This window comes from Podarcis filfolensis (genome assembly GCF_964270895.1).
Source record: "Podarcis filfolensis genome assembly, chromosome: 14".
Lineage (NCBI taxonomy): Eukaryota > Metazoa > Chordata > Lepidosauria > Squamata > Lacertidae > Podarcis > Podarcis filfolensis.
The window spans coordinates 30,555,264-30,572,501 of NC_139616.1; the positions used below are offsets into that span (position 1 = coordinate 30,555,264).

A 17,238-nucleotide genomic window follows, 5' to 3' on the forward strand; every position below is an offset into this window, starting at 1 on the left:
GGAAAGGCAGCCCTAATATGGAAAGGATTTATCGGAATTCCTAGAGGGAGGGGACAACAGTTGTGTTTTAATTTGGATTAACATACATATTGTACCAGCAGTTTTCCAGCTCCAATACGTTGATCCAAAATTTACCTCCATCGTTAAACAACACTTCGGGTCTGTTTGAGGTTGCTTTCTACTTATAAGTTTGTATGCTGAACAGGGGAAGCTCTGTGTGACGGTGGGGAACAAATGATCAAAAAAAGGACATCCCATATTTATTTATTTTTAGTTTCTGCCTCTCACATCCCAAAAGCTCAGAGATTTAAGCAGATTTTTTTTTTTTAAGGCTAATGTTAGATCAATAGTTTGTGTTCCAATCTAGTTAATTGGGGGCAAAATTCCATGTCCATTCAAGCCATGATTCTTATTGGCAAAGAGGAAATATCAACCCCAAGTAGCCATTTCCAGCTCAGAAATAGGACTGACTATTACTTCGAGTTAATTAATACACTGATGCACTATTCTGAAATAATAGATAAAGGGAAGACCTGTAGCTCAGTGGTAGAGCATCTAGTTTGCTTGCAGAAGGTCATGGGTTTAAACCCTCCACGTAGGGCTAGGAAAAAAACTTCAGTCTGAAACATTGGAGAACCGCTGCCTGCCAGTGTGGGCAGCACTGAGCTAGGTGGACCAACGGTCTGACTCAGTGCAAGGCAGCTTCCGGTGTGCCAATGTTGATGCCTGCCTAGCATGCTCAGATTCATTTCTGACCTTTGGGTGGGAGGCTGTAGCTCAGTGACAGAACTCAAGATTGACCCATGACAGCTAGCTTCCGGTTCATTCCCTCCCTGGAGCCCCTCGACGGTCAACTGCTGCCAGTCAGTGCAGACAGTTCTGAGTTAGATGGCCTGACTCTGTGGTTCCATTCTTTCTGATTTCAGGAGGGAGGTTGAGAGGGTGCGAAACTGACCATCCTGTTACTCAGGCCAATCTATTCCACCCCCCAGACAATGGGCTGCTTTAAAATGTCTGTTTCATCTCACCCCAGAGTTGTGAACAAACTCTGATCTGGTCGTAGCAAAGTGGAAAGAGGACTTCATATATAGATAGAAAAACGAAATGCAACGGACTCTGCTTAGGGACATGTGCCTGCCTGCCTGTGCTGGGACTCCGAGAGACACCCTTGGTGTGGGTGTCGATAGGAGCTAACTCCTAGAGGCCGAGGTTTCTTCGCCACTCTCCCCAAATAAAACATGGGGCGTGACATACCTGGGGCCCCCAATATTTTATTCAAGTTGGCACCCTCGTGTGTGAATTGTGCACGCACGTGTCGGATGACCCCTAAAACCGTGGGAAAGGATTAGGTGGAGACGGAGGCACCTGCCTTACCTGTACCAAAGCAGCCCTTTCTCGTAGCACCTGTCGAAGAAATGCGGCTCGGCCCCGACGGCTCGGACGTCCGGGTGGATGCGCAGGAACTCCAGCAGCGCTCGGGTGCCGCCTTTCTTGACGCCCACGATGATGGCCTGCGGAAACTTTTTACTCCCAAAGCCATTGGCCACGGGCAAGCCTCCTCCGGCCGAGGGGCTCCCGATCCGGCCGTCCCCCCCGTCGTTGTCCTCCTCTTCCAGCCTGGCCCCGCCGGCCGCCGACTCCTCGTCCTCCCCGGCGGCGGCGGCGGCGGCGGCGGCTGCGTCCCCGACCAGTCCCGGGAGCAACAAGAGGAGCTTGTGCGGGGGGTTCCCTTCGTCGTGCGGCTGCGCTTGTCGGATCAGGCCCGCTCCCCCCGGACGGAGGGACTCGCAGGAGCCGGTGAGGCAGTAGAAGAAGTAGCTGAAGAGCAGCAGCATGGTGAGCAGCAGCGGGGCGCGGGGAGGGGCGCGCGCACCCAGCAGCCCCCCGACGTGCGCCCGGAGAAGCCCGCCGCGGCTACATCCCATGGGGGGCCGGTCCCGGGGGACGCGGGACCACGGTGCCGCCACCCGCGGCAGCAGCAGGAGGAGCAGGAGCGCGGCCCGGAGGGGACATCGCTCCTTCGGGGAGCCGCCGCCGCCGCCGCCCCGGGAAAGGTCCCCCCTCCCGCGGCTCCCCCGGCTCCTTCTTCTCGCTCTCAGTCTCAGCCCAAGTGGAGCCTGCGCCCGCCTGTCCTCGTCCAGAAGGTCCCCAATTCTTCTTCCCCCCCCCCACGTCTCCTTCCTCACCAAACGGAGGAGTCCCCCCCTCCTACTCCGCGAGGAGAGTCAGCTGCGCCCTCCCCCGCCTCTCTCCCTCCCGGCACCATTCAGCAGGCTCCGGTCACTTTCACACCCACCGCTGGCACCGCCCCCTCGAAGGGCTGGTCACTTTCACTTCGTGCGGCTCCCGAGGAAGACGCCGCGCCGGGAAACGGACTAGCCCAGAGTCCCTCGGAGATGCGCGCCAGGAGCGTCTGCCATCCCCCCGGGAACCCCAAAGAGCTGAAAGGGGCGATCCTGGGCGCTTGCTTGAGTAACTGCGTGCGCGCGCGCGCGCAGGATCGGGTGCTGCGAGACTGGGTTTCCATGCGCGGGGATAAAACACCGCTGATTTTTATTCTATTTTTAAAGAGGGGTTACTTCCCAGTAAGTATGGAACGGGCCCCTCAAACTTTGCAAATTCGTCAGCTCGCCAAACAGACGCGCGTTTCAGCCCGAGCTGAGGCAGGCTTCGTTGGTTTCAATGGGGGCGCCTTCCCTCAAGTAGATACAGGTTTGCAGCCCCGAGAGTGGTCCGGAAGCGTCGACATCGGAAATTTGTAACATAAAGAGCACAGCGAAAGAACTTACTGTTTAAATTTTTCGTGGGGTTGAATAATTTCAAAATGCATCACCATGAGACGTGCAGGGTGCTAAAGAGGACAACTCGACCTTCCTTAACTAGGGGTGCCACAAGATGGGGTTGGACTGGAACTGGGGTGACGGGAGTTGTCGTGCAGCAATATCTGGAGGGCACCGGGTTGGAGAAGGATGGAGTAATAAAAGCCAATAAAGCAAAGCTCCACTGACCCACCACCCCACCCCCAATTAGGGAAGGGGCCTTTCCCCCTCTTCCCCACTTACTTTGACCCAGATACTAGACATTCAGTGAAACTGGATGTAGGCTCAGGATTGATGACAATTATCCTCTTGCTCAGTTGAGGTTGGTGTGGATGTGTGGTCCCTCCAGACATTGCTGGACAACCCCACCCAGCATGGCCCAAGTCAGTGGATGATGGGGTTTGTAGTTGTAGTCCAGCAACATCTGAAGGACCGCAGGTTTTGCAGCCCTGAGACAGACCAACAGTCTAGCTCAGTGCAGTCTTCCTCAACCCTCTGGATGTTTTGGACTACAGCCCCACCCCAGCCACCATGGCCAAAGGTCAGGGGATGATGGGAGTTGTAGTCCAGCAACATCTGGAGGGCCACAGGTTCCACAGCCTTTAGCTGTATCCTGGATGCCTTTTGGTATCAGGTCCATCAGCTAGAAATTAAAGACTTCTTCAGGCAGCATAGGTGCCATCTGGCACCAAAGATTGTGGGTGCCCACAATGAAGGGCTTCAACGTTGCCTGTTGACTTGGGGGGGCACAGCCCCACAAATATATTATTGTGGGTGCCAAAGCACCCATGGCCCCCTGGAGTTGGCTCCAGTGTCAGGCAGCACATAGTTCAGCTATGGAACTTAGTCCTGCAGGGGACAAGGATGGCCACCCACTTGGATGGCGTTAAAAGAGGATTGGACAAATTCATGGAGGAGAGGGATACCCGTGGCTGCTAGCCGCAATGGCTATGCTCTGCCGCTATGGGCAGAGGCAGTCAGGCTTCTCAATACCAGTTGCTGGAAACCACAGGAGGCTGGAGTGCTGTTCAGCTCAGTTCCTGCTTGCAGGTTTCCCACTAGTGTATCTGGTTGGCCACCGTGAAAACAGGATGCCATTGGCCTGATCCAGGAGGTGCATCTTATGTTCTTAAATTTAAACACCTACTGACCTTTAGTATGTCTAGGAGTCTCCAGATGGCTCTCTATGATCACGGAGGACTGCAAAGTGAATTTTGAGGTTTGGGGGCTGGAGTCATCTGTCAAGGTGAGACTACTGCCATATTATTTCCATCTTGCAGAACAACCGAACAGCAGGTCTCCAGAATGATCTGTCACAATACCATGAAGACCCATGATCTCTGAAAGTAAACATAAAGCACATTGAAAATTTAGGGGGAACTCCACTCTGTGTGTGTGTGTTGTTTTCTATTTCTAGAGAACAGACAAAGGTGATCATTTTAACATGTTACAAAATATGTAATTTACAATCTGCCTTGAACCTTCAGGATGGGGAACGATACAAATCAAAGACAAATGTGTCTTTACTAGTTTTATGACTTCCCTGCCCCCACCCAAAACTGGAATTAAAGGAAGATCAAACAAGATTTGAGCAGAAGAACTGCTAGGTTAATTGAGAGGGGGTGGGGGAGAGGATGTTTTACAGCCTACATACAATGAACAAATATTTTCACATCTGATTTCCACCGCCAGCAACAACAACCTCCACATTTTGGGGACTGTAATTATTGTTTCAAATCACTTGCCTCATGGGAAGTGATTTGCCACAAAAGACCGCCTTTTTCCCTGCCGAGTTTTAAATCAAAGATGGGAAACATGTCATAAATAAACAGCAATTAGTTTGATGATAGCCACATGCTGGGCAATTAACAATTAGCCCTCACAAATGTCAGCTTTAATTAAAGAGGTACAGGAGTTTTTGTGTAGGTGCGCGTAGACACACAAATACATGCATTATACAGATTGAATGAGTGTAGTTCCATTATCAACCATCAATTTAAAAATGAGTTTAAAGGAAAGGCCTGCTGACCTGGAGCAATTTTTTGTTTCGTGGGGGGGCATTCAGCTGGAGAATGTTAGTTGCTGGGGAAGGACACATTCTGTCAGAAAAACGTTCTTTCGCAAGTCTCTAATGTTCCACCCTGTGAGCAAAGGTTGCAGCATCTGGGACTTCTTAGCTTAGAGAAAAGGCAAGTAACAAGCAACATGATAGAAGCTTTTTAAAATGGTGCATAAGATTGGAGACAGTGGCTAGAGAAAAGTTCTTTCTCCCTCATGTTGCTAGAAGTCGTCCACATCCAATGAAGCTGCATGTTGGAATATTCAGAGCAAAGGGAATAAAGTCCTGCATGCAGCATATAGTTGAACTATGGAACTCACTCTTGCAGGAAACAGTGATGGCTACCAACCTGGATGGTTTAAAAGATGACTGGACCAATTCATGGAGAATGCTAGCCACAATGGCTATGTTCTTGTTATGTACTGAGTTGAATAGGATCCAAACTGCAGCAGTCTGATTGGTCCTAGAACAATAGGATTCAGAATGCAGCAGTCTGATTGGTCCACAGGAGCCACCCAATCCAACTCCAGGTGAAAGTGAATCCGCAACCTGATTGGCCTACAGGAGAATCCCGGAATTACCCAATCACGTGAGGCCCATTGTGTAAATAATGTATATAAAGCAGACATTTTGGGGGAACTTCCATTCCTCTTCACTACTATGAGCTGAATAAAGAGCATGAAATCAACACTCGACTCTGAGTATATTTCAGTTCTAAATACCAGTTGCTGGAAATCACAGGAGGGGAGAATGCTCTTGGGTTTTCCAAACTTCTGTGGGAGGTGGAGCTAACCAGGGGTCTCCTTCAGCTGATTTTAACACCAGGGATGGTCTGTAGGGAAGGAGGTGGTCTCTCAGGAATGTTGGAGCTGGATCCAGCTGACATTGTTGTGGGACTGGCAGGGTGTACACTTGCTGCTGCGTATCTGAAACACCTTGGTGTTTCACAAGGAGTCTCCAGGACTCCCTTTTCTGAAGGGTACTGAGCCAATAAAGGCTGCCCCAAACAACCCGCCAGTCATGGGAATGGAAGCATGGAGCCATTTCTATCTTTCACAAAACTAGAAATTTAAGCCTGTGGAGTACAGAGAGTAAAATCCAGTAGAAGATGCCCATGGACAAGTCCAACACCAAGATCATGACTGTGGTTTGTGCACGAGACATTCCCACTGGACTGTGTCCGGAAAGTCTCTGTGTCTGAGAAAGATCCCAGAGGAGCCTGCTGGATCAGACCAAAGGCTGTCTAGTTCAACATCCAGGAATGTTCTCCCAGGAGCCAACCAGATAGATGCCTCTTCTGGAAAGCCTTCAAGCTGGACACGAGGGCAACAATATTCTACAAAAGCACCGTCCGCTCTCGTCTTCATTGAAATGCATCTGTTTGCTTCTGTACATCTGCTTCCCAGCACCAAATCCCCATTTTGTGCCGTCCTTTTTTATAGCTACAATCAGCAAAAGCGTTAATTAGCCCATTAATATAATTATCTGTTTTGAATATAATTAGGACTTCTGAACCTCCCAAGTGATAGCATAGAGGGAAGAAGATGTATGGCTTTGGGGGGGAGGAGGGGAGCGTCTCTGTCACCACGCAGCAAGTGGATCCATTCTCCCTCCTCAGTTGGAGGCAGGGGGCCTCTGCAAAGCAGTCACTAGAATCACAAGAGGGGGGAGTTGCTGCTGCACACAGGTCCTGCTTGCAGGCTTGCCATGGGTATCAGGGGAACAAGATGCTGGACTATGATGGACCTGATCCAGCAGGCTCTTCTGATGTTATGCAACAATTCCAAAACAGATGACTTGCTGAGCCAGTTTGGAAAACGTTCCTTCCAGCCCAGCACTCTGGCCACTCAGGAGCAAAATATGAGAGTGATGGTTGTCTGCTGTTAGTCTCCAGCTCTGGCATTCAGGGGAATCTTGTCTATTCATGTGGAGGACTGGGATGTTCCAAAACATTTGGCTACTCAAGGGGAAGGAGGAGAAGGAGAAGGAGAAGGAGAAGGAGAAGGAGAAGGAGGTGCCTGCTCTCATTGCTTGTACAGTGGTACCTCGGGTTACATACGCTTCAGGTTACAGACTCCGCTAACCCAGAAATAGTACCTCGGGTTAAGAACTTTGCTTCAGGATGAGAACAGAAATTGTGCAGCAGTGGCACAGCGGCAGCAGCGGGAGGCCCCATTAGCTAAAGTGGTACCTCAGGTTAAGAACAGTTTCAGGTTAAGAACAGACCTCCAGAACGAATTAAGTTCTTAACCCGAGGTACCACTGTACATGAGCCACCCAGTGGGGCACTCAGCAATGGGGCAGTATATTCACCATACCTTAGGGGAGCAGACTAGCTTAGGGGTGTAGATAGGCGAGGCCATATGGCACACACAGTTCCATCTTTAAATATCTTCAGAAAGTAAGAAGAGCCTGGCTGCTGGATCAGACCAGCATCTAGTCCAGCATCCTGTTGTCACAGTGGCCAACCAGATACCTGAAGGAATCCCACAGGCACAAAAGCGCTCTCCCCTCCTGCACTTCTGAGCAGCTGCGATTCAGAAGCATTCCTGCCTCTGACCTTGAAGGCAGAGCGTAGCCATCCCGGCTAGCAGTTGCCGATAGACTTCTCCTTCATGAACTTATCTAATCCTCTTTTAAAACCACCCATGTGGGTGGCCATCCCTGTCTCTTTTGGCTGCAAGTTCCATCCTTCAACTAAGTGCTGCATGAAGAGGGATGCTCTTTTCTCTGCCCTGAATCCCAACATTTGGCTTTATTGGATGTCCACGAGTTCTAGTGGTGAGAGGCAGAAAAACTTTTCTCTTTCTACCTTCTCCATGCCAGGCATAATTTTATATAAACTTCTTCCATATGTCACTTCTCACTCCCCTTTTCTCTAAACTGAAAAAGTCCCAAACGCTGCAACCTTTTCACATAGGGAAGTTGCTCCACCCAACTTGATCATTTTGGCTGCCGTTTTCTGAACCTTTCCCAACTCTACAATAGTATCTGTTTTGAGGCGAGGCAACCAGAACGGAACATCTTGCCATTCATCTCTCTCCCCACCCTGATCTGCTGCCTGAAGCAACTGCTTCACTCTGCCTAATGGTAGGTGGAGAGTTATGTTTTGCTGCTTGGCTCCAAATCCACAGCTCTGTAAAAGGATCCGCAACGGACATTATCAGCAGATGGCAAGGGAGCAGAGTCTAGTGTGCTTTCAAATATGGAGACCAGAGATGGAGCGGATGTGGGGGGAGGGGGCAACAACAGTCTCACTTTTCGGTAAAGCACTTTGAAGTCAGCTGGTTGCTTTGCTCTCTAGGTTGTCTTCAGCACTTGCTGGCTATGCTTAGAAGAGACCCACTGAAATTAATGAACGTGACAAAAGCTGTCCCATTCATTCCCATGAATTCAATCTGGTAGGATTTAGCTGGATACAACTCTTCATCTTTGGCATGTCTCCATCTTAATAAGAGAAAGTGACTTGCCCAAGGACTAATAATAATAATAATAATAATAATAATAATAATAATAATTTTATTATTTGTACCCCACCCATCTGGCTGGGTTTCCCCAGCCACTCTCGGCGGCTTCCAACAAAGACCAAAAATACACTAAAATGTCACACATTAAAAACTTCCCTGAATATTGAGTCTGTGGCAGAGGTGGATCAGAAACAGGAACAAGGGGCCTAAAAGTTCCCATGTGGTTACTTGCAACCTCAAAAGGGGGCTTCAGAAATTCTGTTTCTGAAAAATCAATCACTACTGTCCATGCTTCCTGTCTTCAGCCCCTTTTTTTTGCCAAGTCCTTTTTTAAAAATGTGTTTTAATACCATTCCTCAAGCAGTTGGATCCCAGATTGTTTGGCCACTTTATTTCCAAGTAGTTCTTGGACAGCTTCCATCTCATACTTTGAAGATGCTCAACATCATACTCTTTAAGGGTGCGCACACACCCTACATTTAAAGCATGGTTAAAGCTCATGGCTTCTCCCAGAGAATCCTGGGACCTGTGGTATACCTCTCACAGAACTACACTTCCCAGCACTCTTAGCAAACTGCAGTTATTAAAGGAATAAACATTCTGTCACTCAAAAAGGCTTAGTGAGGCAAGGCAGCCAGGCAGCTTCACCCTGGTCTCTGTGCATACAGCCTGAAGCAGCAAAGCGCATTCAGAAACCAAATCCTACAAGAGGGAAAGGAAAGCAGGTGACCACTGGGCAGCAGGTGACCAAGCAGGTGCACAAGTGTGTGTGCTTTGTGCAACAGCTTCTGAGCAGGAATAATCTGTAGGAGCAGTTAGGGATTTTTGAGGCAGCACCTTAGGAGCCTACAACTGTGGTTCCCAGACTTCTGCCATTCAACAGACCACTTGCAAATGGCTGAGGGTCATTATTTCTTTTCAACAATTCTGTGAAGTAGGTTAGGCAGAGAGGTTGCAGTTGGCTCAAGGTGACAGATGTAGATGTGTAAATGACATCTATGTGCACGGGTAGATCAAATGTGGGAGAAGCCTCCTGATGTGGAAGAGAATGTCCCTGTTTGCATCTAAGAAATGTTGGAAGATATTCCCTAGTTTGGAAATGCCTGCTCTACAGCCATTCTGAACTTACCCTGGTACTAGTTCCTGAGCAGGGAAGAGTTGAGACGAGGCCTTACTAGTTACAGCACTACTTCGCCCTGCCCACCCCTGAATTCCCAATCCACCTGACCAGTTGCATCAGGACTTTTTTAAGAGAGCGCTTAAGTCTTCCGGCTACTCACTGGAGGCAGACTTCTCCTTTCTTTTCCAGCAACTTCATGCTTCGGCTTGTTGTTCCATTAGTTTAATTGACAGTGTTGATTTTACGGCATGATTTTACATGCCGTTAGCCACTTTGCGAGTCCGTTGGGTTGGGAATGCAGATTATAAAACCCAAGTGGAGATATTATTATTATTAGCAAGGATTGAGAAATATGGAACAGTACGTTGGGCAATCCGTCCAAAGGGCATTTTTACAGCTCTTGCATTTCCCAGTCCTGGGAGAAGAGGGGGGAAACGGCTCCCCCCAGTGGGCAAGTAGAAGCTTGCTTGAACACACACCCAGTTATCTGCTGGGATTTGCTGAGGGACTTAACAATGCAAAAAAAAGTACGCAGGAGGTTTTCAACAGGAAGACATAGGAACTACTGCATCAGGACTAGCTAAAGTCCGCAGCTCACTGGGGCCTTGAGGAGAAGAAAAGGAATACAGTATTGGGGAAAGGAAGTTAGTCTGCAGATCCTGAGAGCTCCAAATCCTACCTTAAACACCCACACCAATCCCCAGCAGAAGCTGTGATGTTTACAATACTAATCAGAGATGAAGACAATGATCTACATAATCCTGAAGAGGATTGCTGGGAACTGCAGAGGTGCTGAGAACCTTGTGTGCTACATTTACCAGAGTTTGCGTCTAGTGAATGGGGATTCACAATTCAGTTCACATTTAGAGAGGAATCTACCTAATTCACACTTTCTGAAACAGTGTTTTGCAAAGCGAAAGACAGGCACCCTTCAAAATTCACAGATTTCTCCAAATTTTGCAGTGTATTTCTCCAGCCAAGTGATGCGTGCAGAAGTGCAGAAGCTGGGGTGTGTGGATAAAACTGTTCATATGAGTGAAAAATAGCATGCAGAAATGCATTTGTTTCATGGAACTATGTAGCAAAAATGAATGTATCAGGCCTTATACTGAGTCAGACCATTGGCTCATCTAGCTCAGTACGTATTGTCTACACTGACTGGCAGCAGCTCTCCAGGGTTTCAGAAAAGCAGGGTCTCTCAGCCTTACCTGGTGACGCCAGGGACTGAACCTGGGAACTTCTGCATGCAAGGCAGGTGCTCTACTCACTGAGCCTTTCCCACTAAAACGCAGATGAATTTTCATGATTTAAAAAGGAAACCACAAACTGATGCAGTGATGTGGAGAACCGAACTTAGGACTGGGGGGAAAGGGGAAATGAAGAGAAACCTACCTATCAGCTCAGCTGGTGGAGCACGAGACTCTTAATCTCAGGGTCGTGGGTTCAAGCCTCATGCTGGGCAAAAGATTCCTGCATTGCAAGGGGTTGGACTAGATGACCCTTAAGATCCCTTCCAACTCTACAACTCTATGATTCTATGAAACTGAAAAGGACAGGTTAAGCCATTCTCAGGCACAGCACCCTTGGGTCCTTCCTGAGCATCCCTAGTTCCATTCCTGGGTCTCAGGTGAGGCACAGTTTGTTCTGAAGTGGAACTGGTGTGGGTGGGCAGACCTTTAGCTCTGTTGTCCCATGCCGTACCCTGATTTCCACAATTCAGTGTTTGTTTCTTCCCTTATGTTTGACCACTAGAAATCAATAAAGAAGATGAAAGCCAGCCAGCCAGCCAGCCAGAGTATGCCTCTCCCTGTGGCTCCTGCACTGGATTCACCTTCAGAGCAGACTCCCTTTGCGAGTTGCAGCCTGATGAGGTGACACACTGGAGCATTTGATTTTCTGGGGTGTTTTGTTTTAAAGTCATGTTTTCTATGTAGAGCAAAGAGGAGTCGGGGTCCCAAGGGAAAGAAGCACTTTATGATCAAAGAAGCTCCCTGCTCTCCCGCTGATTGGCAAACAGCTCTTTCCAAACAATCCAATTAGGTGAGAAGGGGAAATATGGCTTGCACATTGACGTGGGGGATGAAAGAGATGGGCTCCAGAGCTCTCCCCTAATCAATGAAATGGACGGAGACTACCTTATTCGATTAGCAATCTTTGCTGCATCCAGAGGGTGTTTTGATGATGCTGAGAGTCCAAGCAGAATCATAGAATCATAGATTTGTTGCGTATAATCTAGTCCAGCCCCCTGCAATGTAGGAATATTTTGACTAACATGGGGCTCAAACCCATAACCCTGCTCTACCAACTGAGATATCCCAGAGACCCACACAGATTGCCTATGGTGAAAAGGACAGACCTGTTGCATTGTGTGGGGAGGGGCAGTGTGGGTGGGTGGGAGAATGTTGCCCACTCCCACCATCCTGAGGCTGGCTGACAGAGCCTCACTCTTTCCCATTCTGTCTCCACAACAACCCTGTGAGGTAGGCTGGCCTGGGAGATAGTGACTGGCCACAGGCCTCCCAGTGAGCTTCAGTGATGGGAGAAGTGAATTGAACTTGCATCTTCCCTGGCCGTAGGTGAACATTGCTCTCAATTCCTATTTTGCTTTGTTTTATTTGTGGGGAGAGGAATCTTACTTTCCAGCTGAAAAAAAATTCCCATATGATCAGTAATTACAAGATGCTCCTCCCGGCAGGCTGATAAATGATGAAATAATCTAAAATGCAGTTCTCTGGACCTCTTTGCCAGGCCCCAAGGGTTCTTCCAGGGCTCCACCCCTCCCTGACCTTGGTTCGTACCGTCCTTGAGTGTTTTTGCCTGGGATGTGCCCACAAACCCTGACCATGCCTCTTGCTTTCCTGGATGTACAATAGAGAGGTGTCCTGGACTGGTTGGATGCAGAGGCATGGTGGGAGGAATGAGCTAGGGAACTCCCAAGGGAAGAAGCTTCGGCTGCCTGGGTATTGGTGGAGGACAACAATGCGTGTTCAGAGGGAGAAGACTGGGAGGAGGTGGTGTCAGAAGCTGAAGAAGAGGTAACAGGGCTTAGTGAGCTGGGAGAGTCTGTGATAGAGAGAAGCCCAAAATCAGAGGCAGTGGCTGAAGCAGGAGAGGAGGGAGGAGGGAAGCCAAGAGACAGAGATGAGTCTGGCTGCTGAAGAGGCACAAGTGTCTCTCCCTCCTGCTGCGACAAACTTCCCTCCCCTCTAGTCTGCCAGAACCAGAAGAGGCCTGAAAAGGGTGGAGGAGAGATTAGTTGCACACAGACACAGTCTCCAATTGTTGGGGGGACGGGACCTGGAGAGGAGATTAAGCAGCACGGTGTAATATACTGTTGGCTTGCTCCTGACAAAAGGGGTACGTGAAGAATGTAGACTGCTATGCATAGGAAAAACTGCCTTTGTTGCTCCACCCACTTTTGTCTCCAGCCCTGCCCACCGCTGGCATGTAGCCCATGGAAGGTTGCCCAGAAAGGAAGGTTGCCCTCAGGCTGGAATGATGTCCTATCCCTTCCCTTTCAATCTTCATCAACTTCCTTCATGAAGCTTACAGACTCCACTTTCCCTTCCAGCCATGCCCCACTATGTGTGCAACAGCACTCTCCCAACCTGCGAGCCCCAATATTAGTGTCTCTGACTGTCAAGGTATCAGAGCTAGTAGCTGCTGAAAGCCTTCTCTTCCCTGAATTTTACTAGCCATTTTTCAAGGCATCCAAACTGATGGCTGTCGTTTCCATTTTCTTTCTGTTGAAAACGCTCTGTGTCAAACCAATGCTCTCTTGGAATTCCCAAAACAATGTGGATGATGGGAACTTAAATCTTGTCTCTTAAATAAAAGCAGAGAAATCCCCCTTCAGGGAGCAGCGAAGTCTGGAAGACGTTGGCCCTCTGGAGATAGATGTGTTTGGAGCAAGTGCAAACAAGAGATTCCATGCTGAGAAGTCTTTTGTAACCTCACGGGCAGAACTGCCATCCATGCTCGCCTGTGGATTTCGTGGGTCTATCTGTCAGAGTCAGATCACAAATGGCTTTATAAAGGAACGTGGTGAGAAGTAAAACGAAATCATCAGAGAGCTCAAACCTGTTTCTGGGATGTGAGTTCTTTCTCTTTGATCCATATTAACAGGCAGGGTTTTAACCACAAAGACAGAGAAAGTGGATTAAACTGTCTCTCTCATAGAAGAAACATCAGCTGCTGTGGTTGCTTTGGGGAGTGGAACGTTTCTGGTCAGGATGGACAGACATTTCCAGACTACCAGACGTTGAGGCAAGGTGAGAGCGGTGACTCGTACAGAGATGAAGTGGGCATACTCCTCCGTGCATGGCTGCTTTGAGTTTTCAGCAACCTTTCCTCAATTCGCTGATTTCTCAGGGTACATGCCTCTCATTCCCTTAATGGTGTGCTAAGAGAAACCGAAAGCAGCCATGCACAGAGGAGTGTGGTCACACCATCTCTGTACGAAGCACCGCTCTTGCCTTGCATCTTCCCAATTATGCTTAGCCCCAGAGGATTGAGGCAGTTGAGAATAGTCTGATATTTCTCAGCACCTTGAGAAATATCTGGGCATGAAGAGAAGGTGGCTGTTCTGGTGGCTTTATGGAAATCATTAAGAAGCCAAACTTGAGGAGTGATTGTAATTGAGAAGCAATAAAAATGTAGCCATCAGGTGGCCAGGATAGAAACCCTCCTACGGTCCTGCAATGCCATTAAAATCCAAGGAGAAGAAGGCATTGGCTGAGACAACATCTTCCAAACCTTTGCCAGCAGGACTCACAGGGAGTTGACCAGGGTCCTGATTTGCTTTGATCTTTTGGTGGACTTGTTTCTTGATTCATCTTCCCCTGTGAGTCCCAAGACCCAGCAGAGCAGGTTGGCAGGCAAGAGAGACAAGACCTTCTCAGCAGTAGCCCGAAGTCTATGGAACTTCCTCCCTTGAGAGAGCATGCTGTAGCTCAGTGATAGAACATCTGCATGCAGAAGGGCCCAGGTTCAGTTCCTGGCATCCTTAGTTACGGCTGGGAGAAACAGTCATTGCTAGTCTGTGTGTGGACCATACTGAGCTCAATGGACCAATAGTTGGAGTCAGTATATGGCAGCTTCCTATGGTGCCAGGATTATTCGGGCAGCATTTCCTGCCCGCATACTTCTCAACTGATGTTGACATAGGAACATCAGAAGAGCCTACTGGATCAGGCCAATGGCCCATCTAGTCTAGCATCTTGTTCCCAGATGCCTGTGGGAAACTACACTTCCCATCAACTGGTATTCAGAAGCATTGCTGCCTCCAACTGTGGAACATGACCATTACATCCAGGAGGCACTGATAGCCTTCTCCTCCTCCATGAATATGTCCAATCCTCTTTTAAATCCAGCTATCTTGGGGGCCACCACTGCCTCCTGCGGGATAGAGTTTAATCATTCGCTATGGGAAGAAATACTTCTTTTTATCTGTCCCAAATCTTCCAACATGGATGTATACAAATTCTAGTGTTATGAGAGAGGGAGAAGAACTTTTCTCTGCCTCCCCTGTGCCATGCACAATTTCATACACTTCCATCAAGTAACCTCTTGTCCTTTGGTCTCTGCCCATTAGGCAGCAGCTGCCATTGATGACCACTCTGAAGCAAGGGAGTGAGGCTGAACAGCTGGATCTCTCTCAGCCCATGATGGAGGCAAGTCTTCTCCTGCTGGCACATCAGCATTTTGGGGGACGTGGTGTGGGCACAGATCTCCGGGCTCCACAAATCTTTGGCCCCGGGCCCATTTGCACAAGATGCTGTCTTCTGAGAAGTCCTGCTTTTCAGATCCACTGACATCCATTTCCAAGCAGCCACAGAATCTCTCTGTGTGTGTGCGTGACCAGGAGTGCGCATGCATGGATGGAAACCCTCAGGGAGTGACTCCAGCTCTTGATAACGGCACTTGCAAGGCGAGGAGGTTGGGTTTCCCGCTGAGAAAGCATCCTTCCCAAAGAAATCTGAGCAATAAAATGTAGCCAGACTGTCTTGCTGGGTGAAATATTGCCGAACCACAAAAACTAATAAAAGCGGGTGGGGGGAGAAAGAGTTGGACTTCCAGATGCAAACAGACATGCACTTTTTTTTTAAGCTGATGCCTTTGCAAAGCTGCCTCGGTGGGTGGGAAGGATGAGGCCTGGGTGGAATAATGGAAAGCTGGATCCAGGAGGTAGCAGGAAGCCAGAAACCCCAAAGACTGGGGAGTGTGTTGCTATGCTAGCTGTGCTGCTTTGTTCCCTTGCCACCAGGCAAGATAATACCAGACTGTGGTAGGAAGGGCAAACCCACCCCACCCATGTTGAGATCCCCCTCTCCATAATGGTTAGCAAAACTTACCCTGTGCTACAATTTCATCACATGAGAGTATCAGGAGGACATAGCTGTTGCATCAGGCCAGTGGCTCATCCAGTCCAGCATCCTATTCTCACAGTAGCCAATAATAATAATAATAATAATAATAATAATAATAATAATATATTTATACCCCGCCCATCTGGCTGGGTTTCCCCAGCCACTCTGGGCAGCTTCCAACCGAATATTAAAAACAATACAGCATCAGACATTAAAAACTTCCCTAAACAGGAAGTTGTCTTTTAAAAGTAAAATACAGTGGTACCTCGGGTTAAGAACTTAATTCGTTCCAGAGGTCCATTCTTAACCTGAAACTCTTCTTAACCTGAAGCACCACTTTAGCTAATGAGGCCTCCCACTGCTGCCGCGCCGCCACCGCATGATTTCTGTTCTCATCCTGAAGCAAAGTTCTTAACCTGAAGCACTATTTCTGGGTTAGCGGAGTCTGTAACCTGAAGTGTCTGTAACCTGAAGCATATGTAACCCGAGGTACCACTGTACATTTAAAGCAGTATCACTGTCATGGCTTCTTGGGAAATTTGACCTGTTAAGGATGACCAGCGTGGCAGTTGAATCTTATTCCTTCATTCCTAGTAACAGGAGAACATCCTCCATTGCCCGTGAAGGGGTGCAGGGCACAGCAGATGGCACACTCAGCTCTGGCTTCCAGCTTCTCCCTTCCCCATAGCATCTCCTGCCAGAGGAAGAGCTCTACACCCTTTTCCCTGCCAGCATTTACCTAATGGTAGAGCAGGCCCTGGATTGCAACAAATGCAATGGGTTACAGACTACAAAGTCCCAAGAGGCTATGGAAAGAAACCAGTTCTCAACACAAGCAGTCATGTTTTTAAACGATGTCTTTGAAAGACACCATCTGCTGTTGGGCCATTGGTAAAACCAGAAAATAATGGCTCTGTAAAACACACTCCATTATTTTATACAAAGACTTTGTGCCCCGTGGCGAGGAATAAATCAACATCAGCGAGGAACATTAGCAGGGGGCAAGCATTTTTCAGGGGTTTTTGGGGGGGTTTTGCTCTCGGGTTTACCTCCTTGCTTAATCGCTATGGAAAATGCTATTAACGCAGAGGGGAATCTGAGAAGAATCCAAATCCACTTCCCCTCTTCTGCAAAGAATAAATGAAAAATAGCTGCAGAAGGATCCTATATGAAGACTACAAGGGCGAGAAAGATCCAAATCTGATTCCTGGAAGTTGTAAAGGGATTTTGGCATGCAATTGCGCACCTCTGAACCCCTGGATTTGTCACACATCAGAGAAGCAAAGTAAAAGTCACAAGGACAGCTGTGAATCCACGATTAGAACCTGAAAATGGGGTTCTTGAAAACAGAAGAGTTGAGTCTGAAATATATATGGCAATAAATAGTGGGGAGTCTGGACCTCGT

General features: G+C 48.5%; 1 protein-coding gene and 1 long non-coding RNA gene across 3 annotated transcripts in view; one reads left to right on the forward strand and one right to left on the reverse strand.

The window, feature by feature from the left end:
- Positions 1–3,411, reverse strand: part of HS3ST6 (heparan sulfate-glucosamine 3-sulfotransferase 6) — a 76,420-nt gene extending 73,009 nt beyond the window's left edge. Inside the window, exon 1 of the mRNA XM_083584822.1 lies at positions 1,375–3,411. Coding sequence (XP_083440948.1) covers positions 1,375–1,925 — 551 coding nt within the window. The 5' untranslated portion in view covers positions 1,926–3,411. The remainder of the gene's footprint in view (positions 1–1,374) is intronic.
- Positions 1,708–15,470, forward strand: LOC310748845. 2 transcript variants are annotated; one of them, XR_014541384.1, is made up of 3 exons: positions 1,708–1,836; positions 11,218–11,336; positions 15,059–15,470. It is a non-coding gene; the product is annotated as an uncharacterized lncRNA (long non-coding RNA). The 2 variants fall into 2 exon arrangements; XR_014541385.1 differs by lacking the exon at positions 11,218–11,336.
- The last annotated feature ends 1,768 nt before the right edge of the window (positions 15,471–17,238 follow it).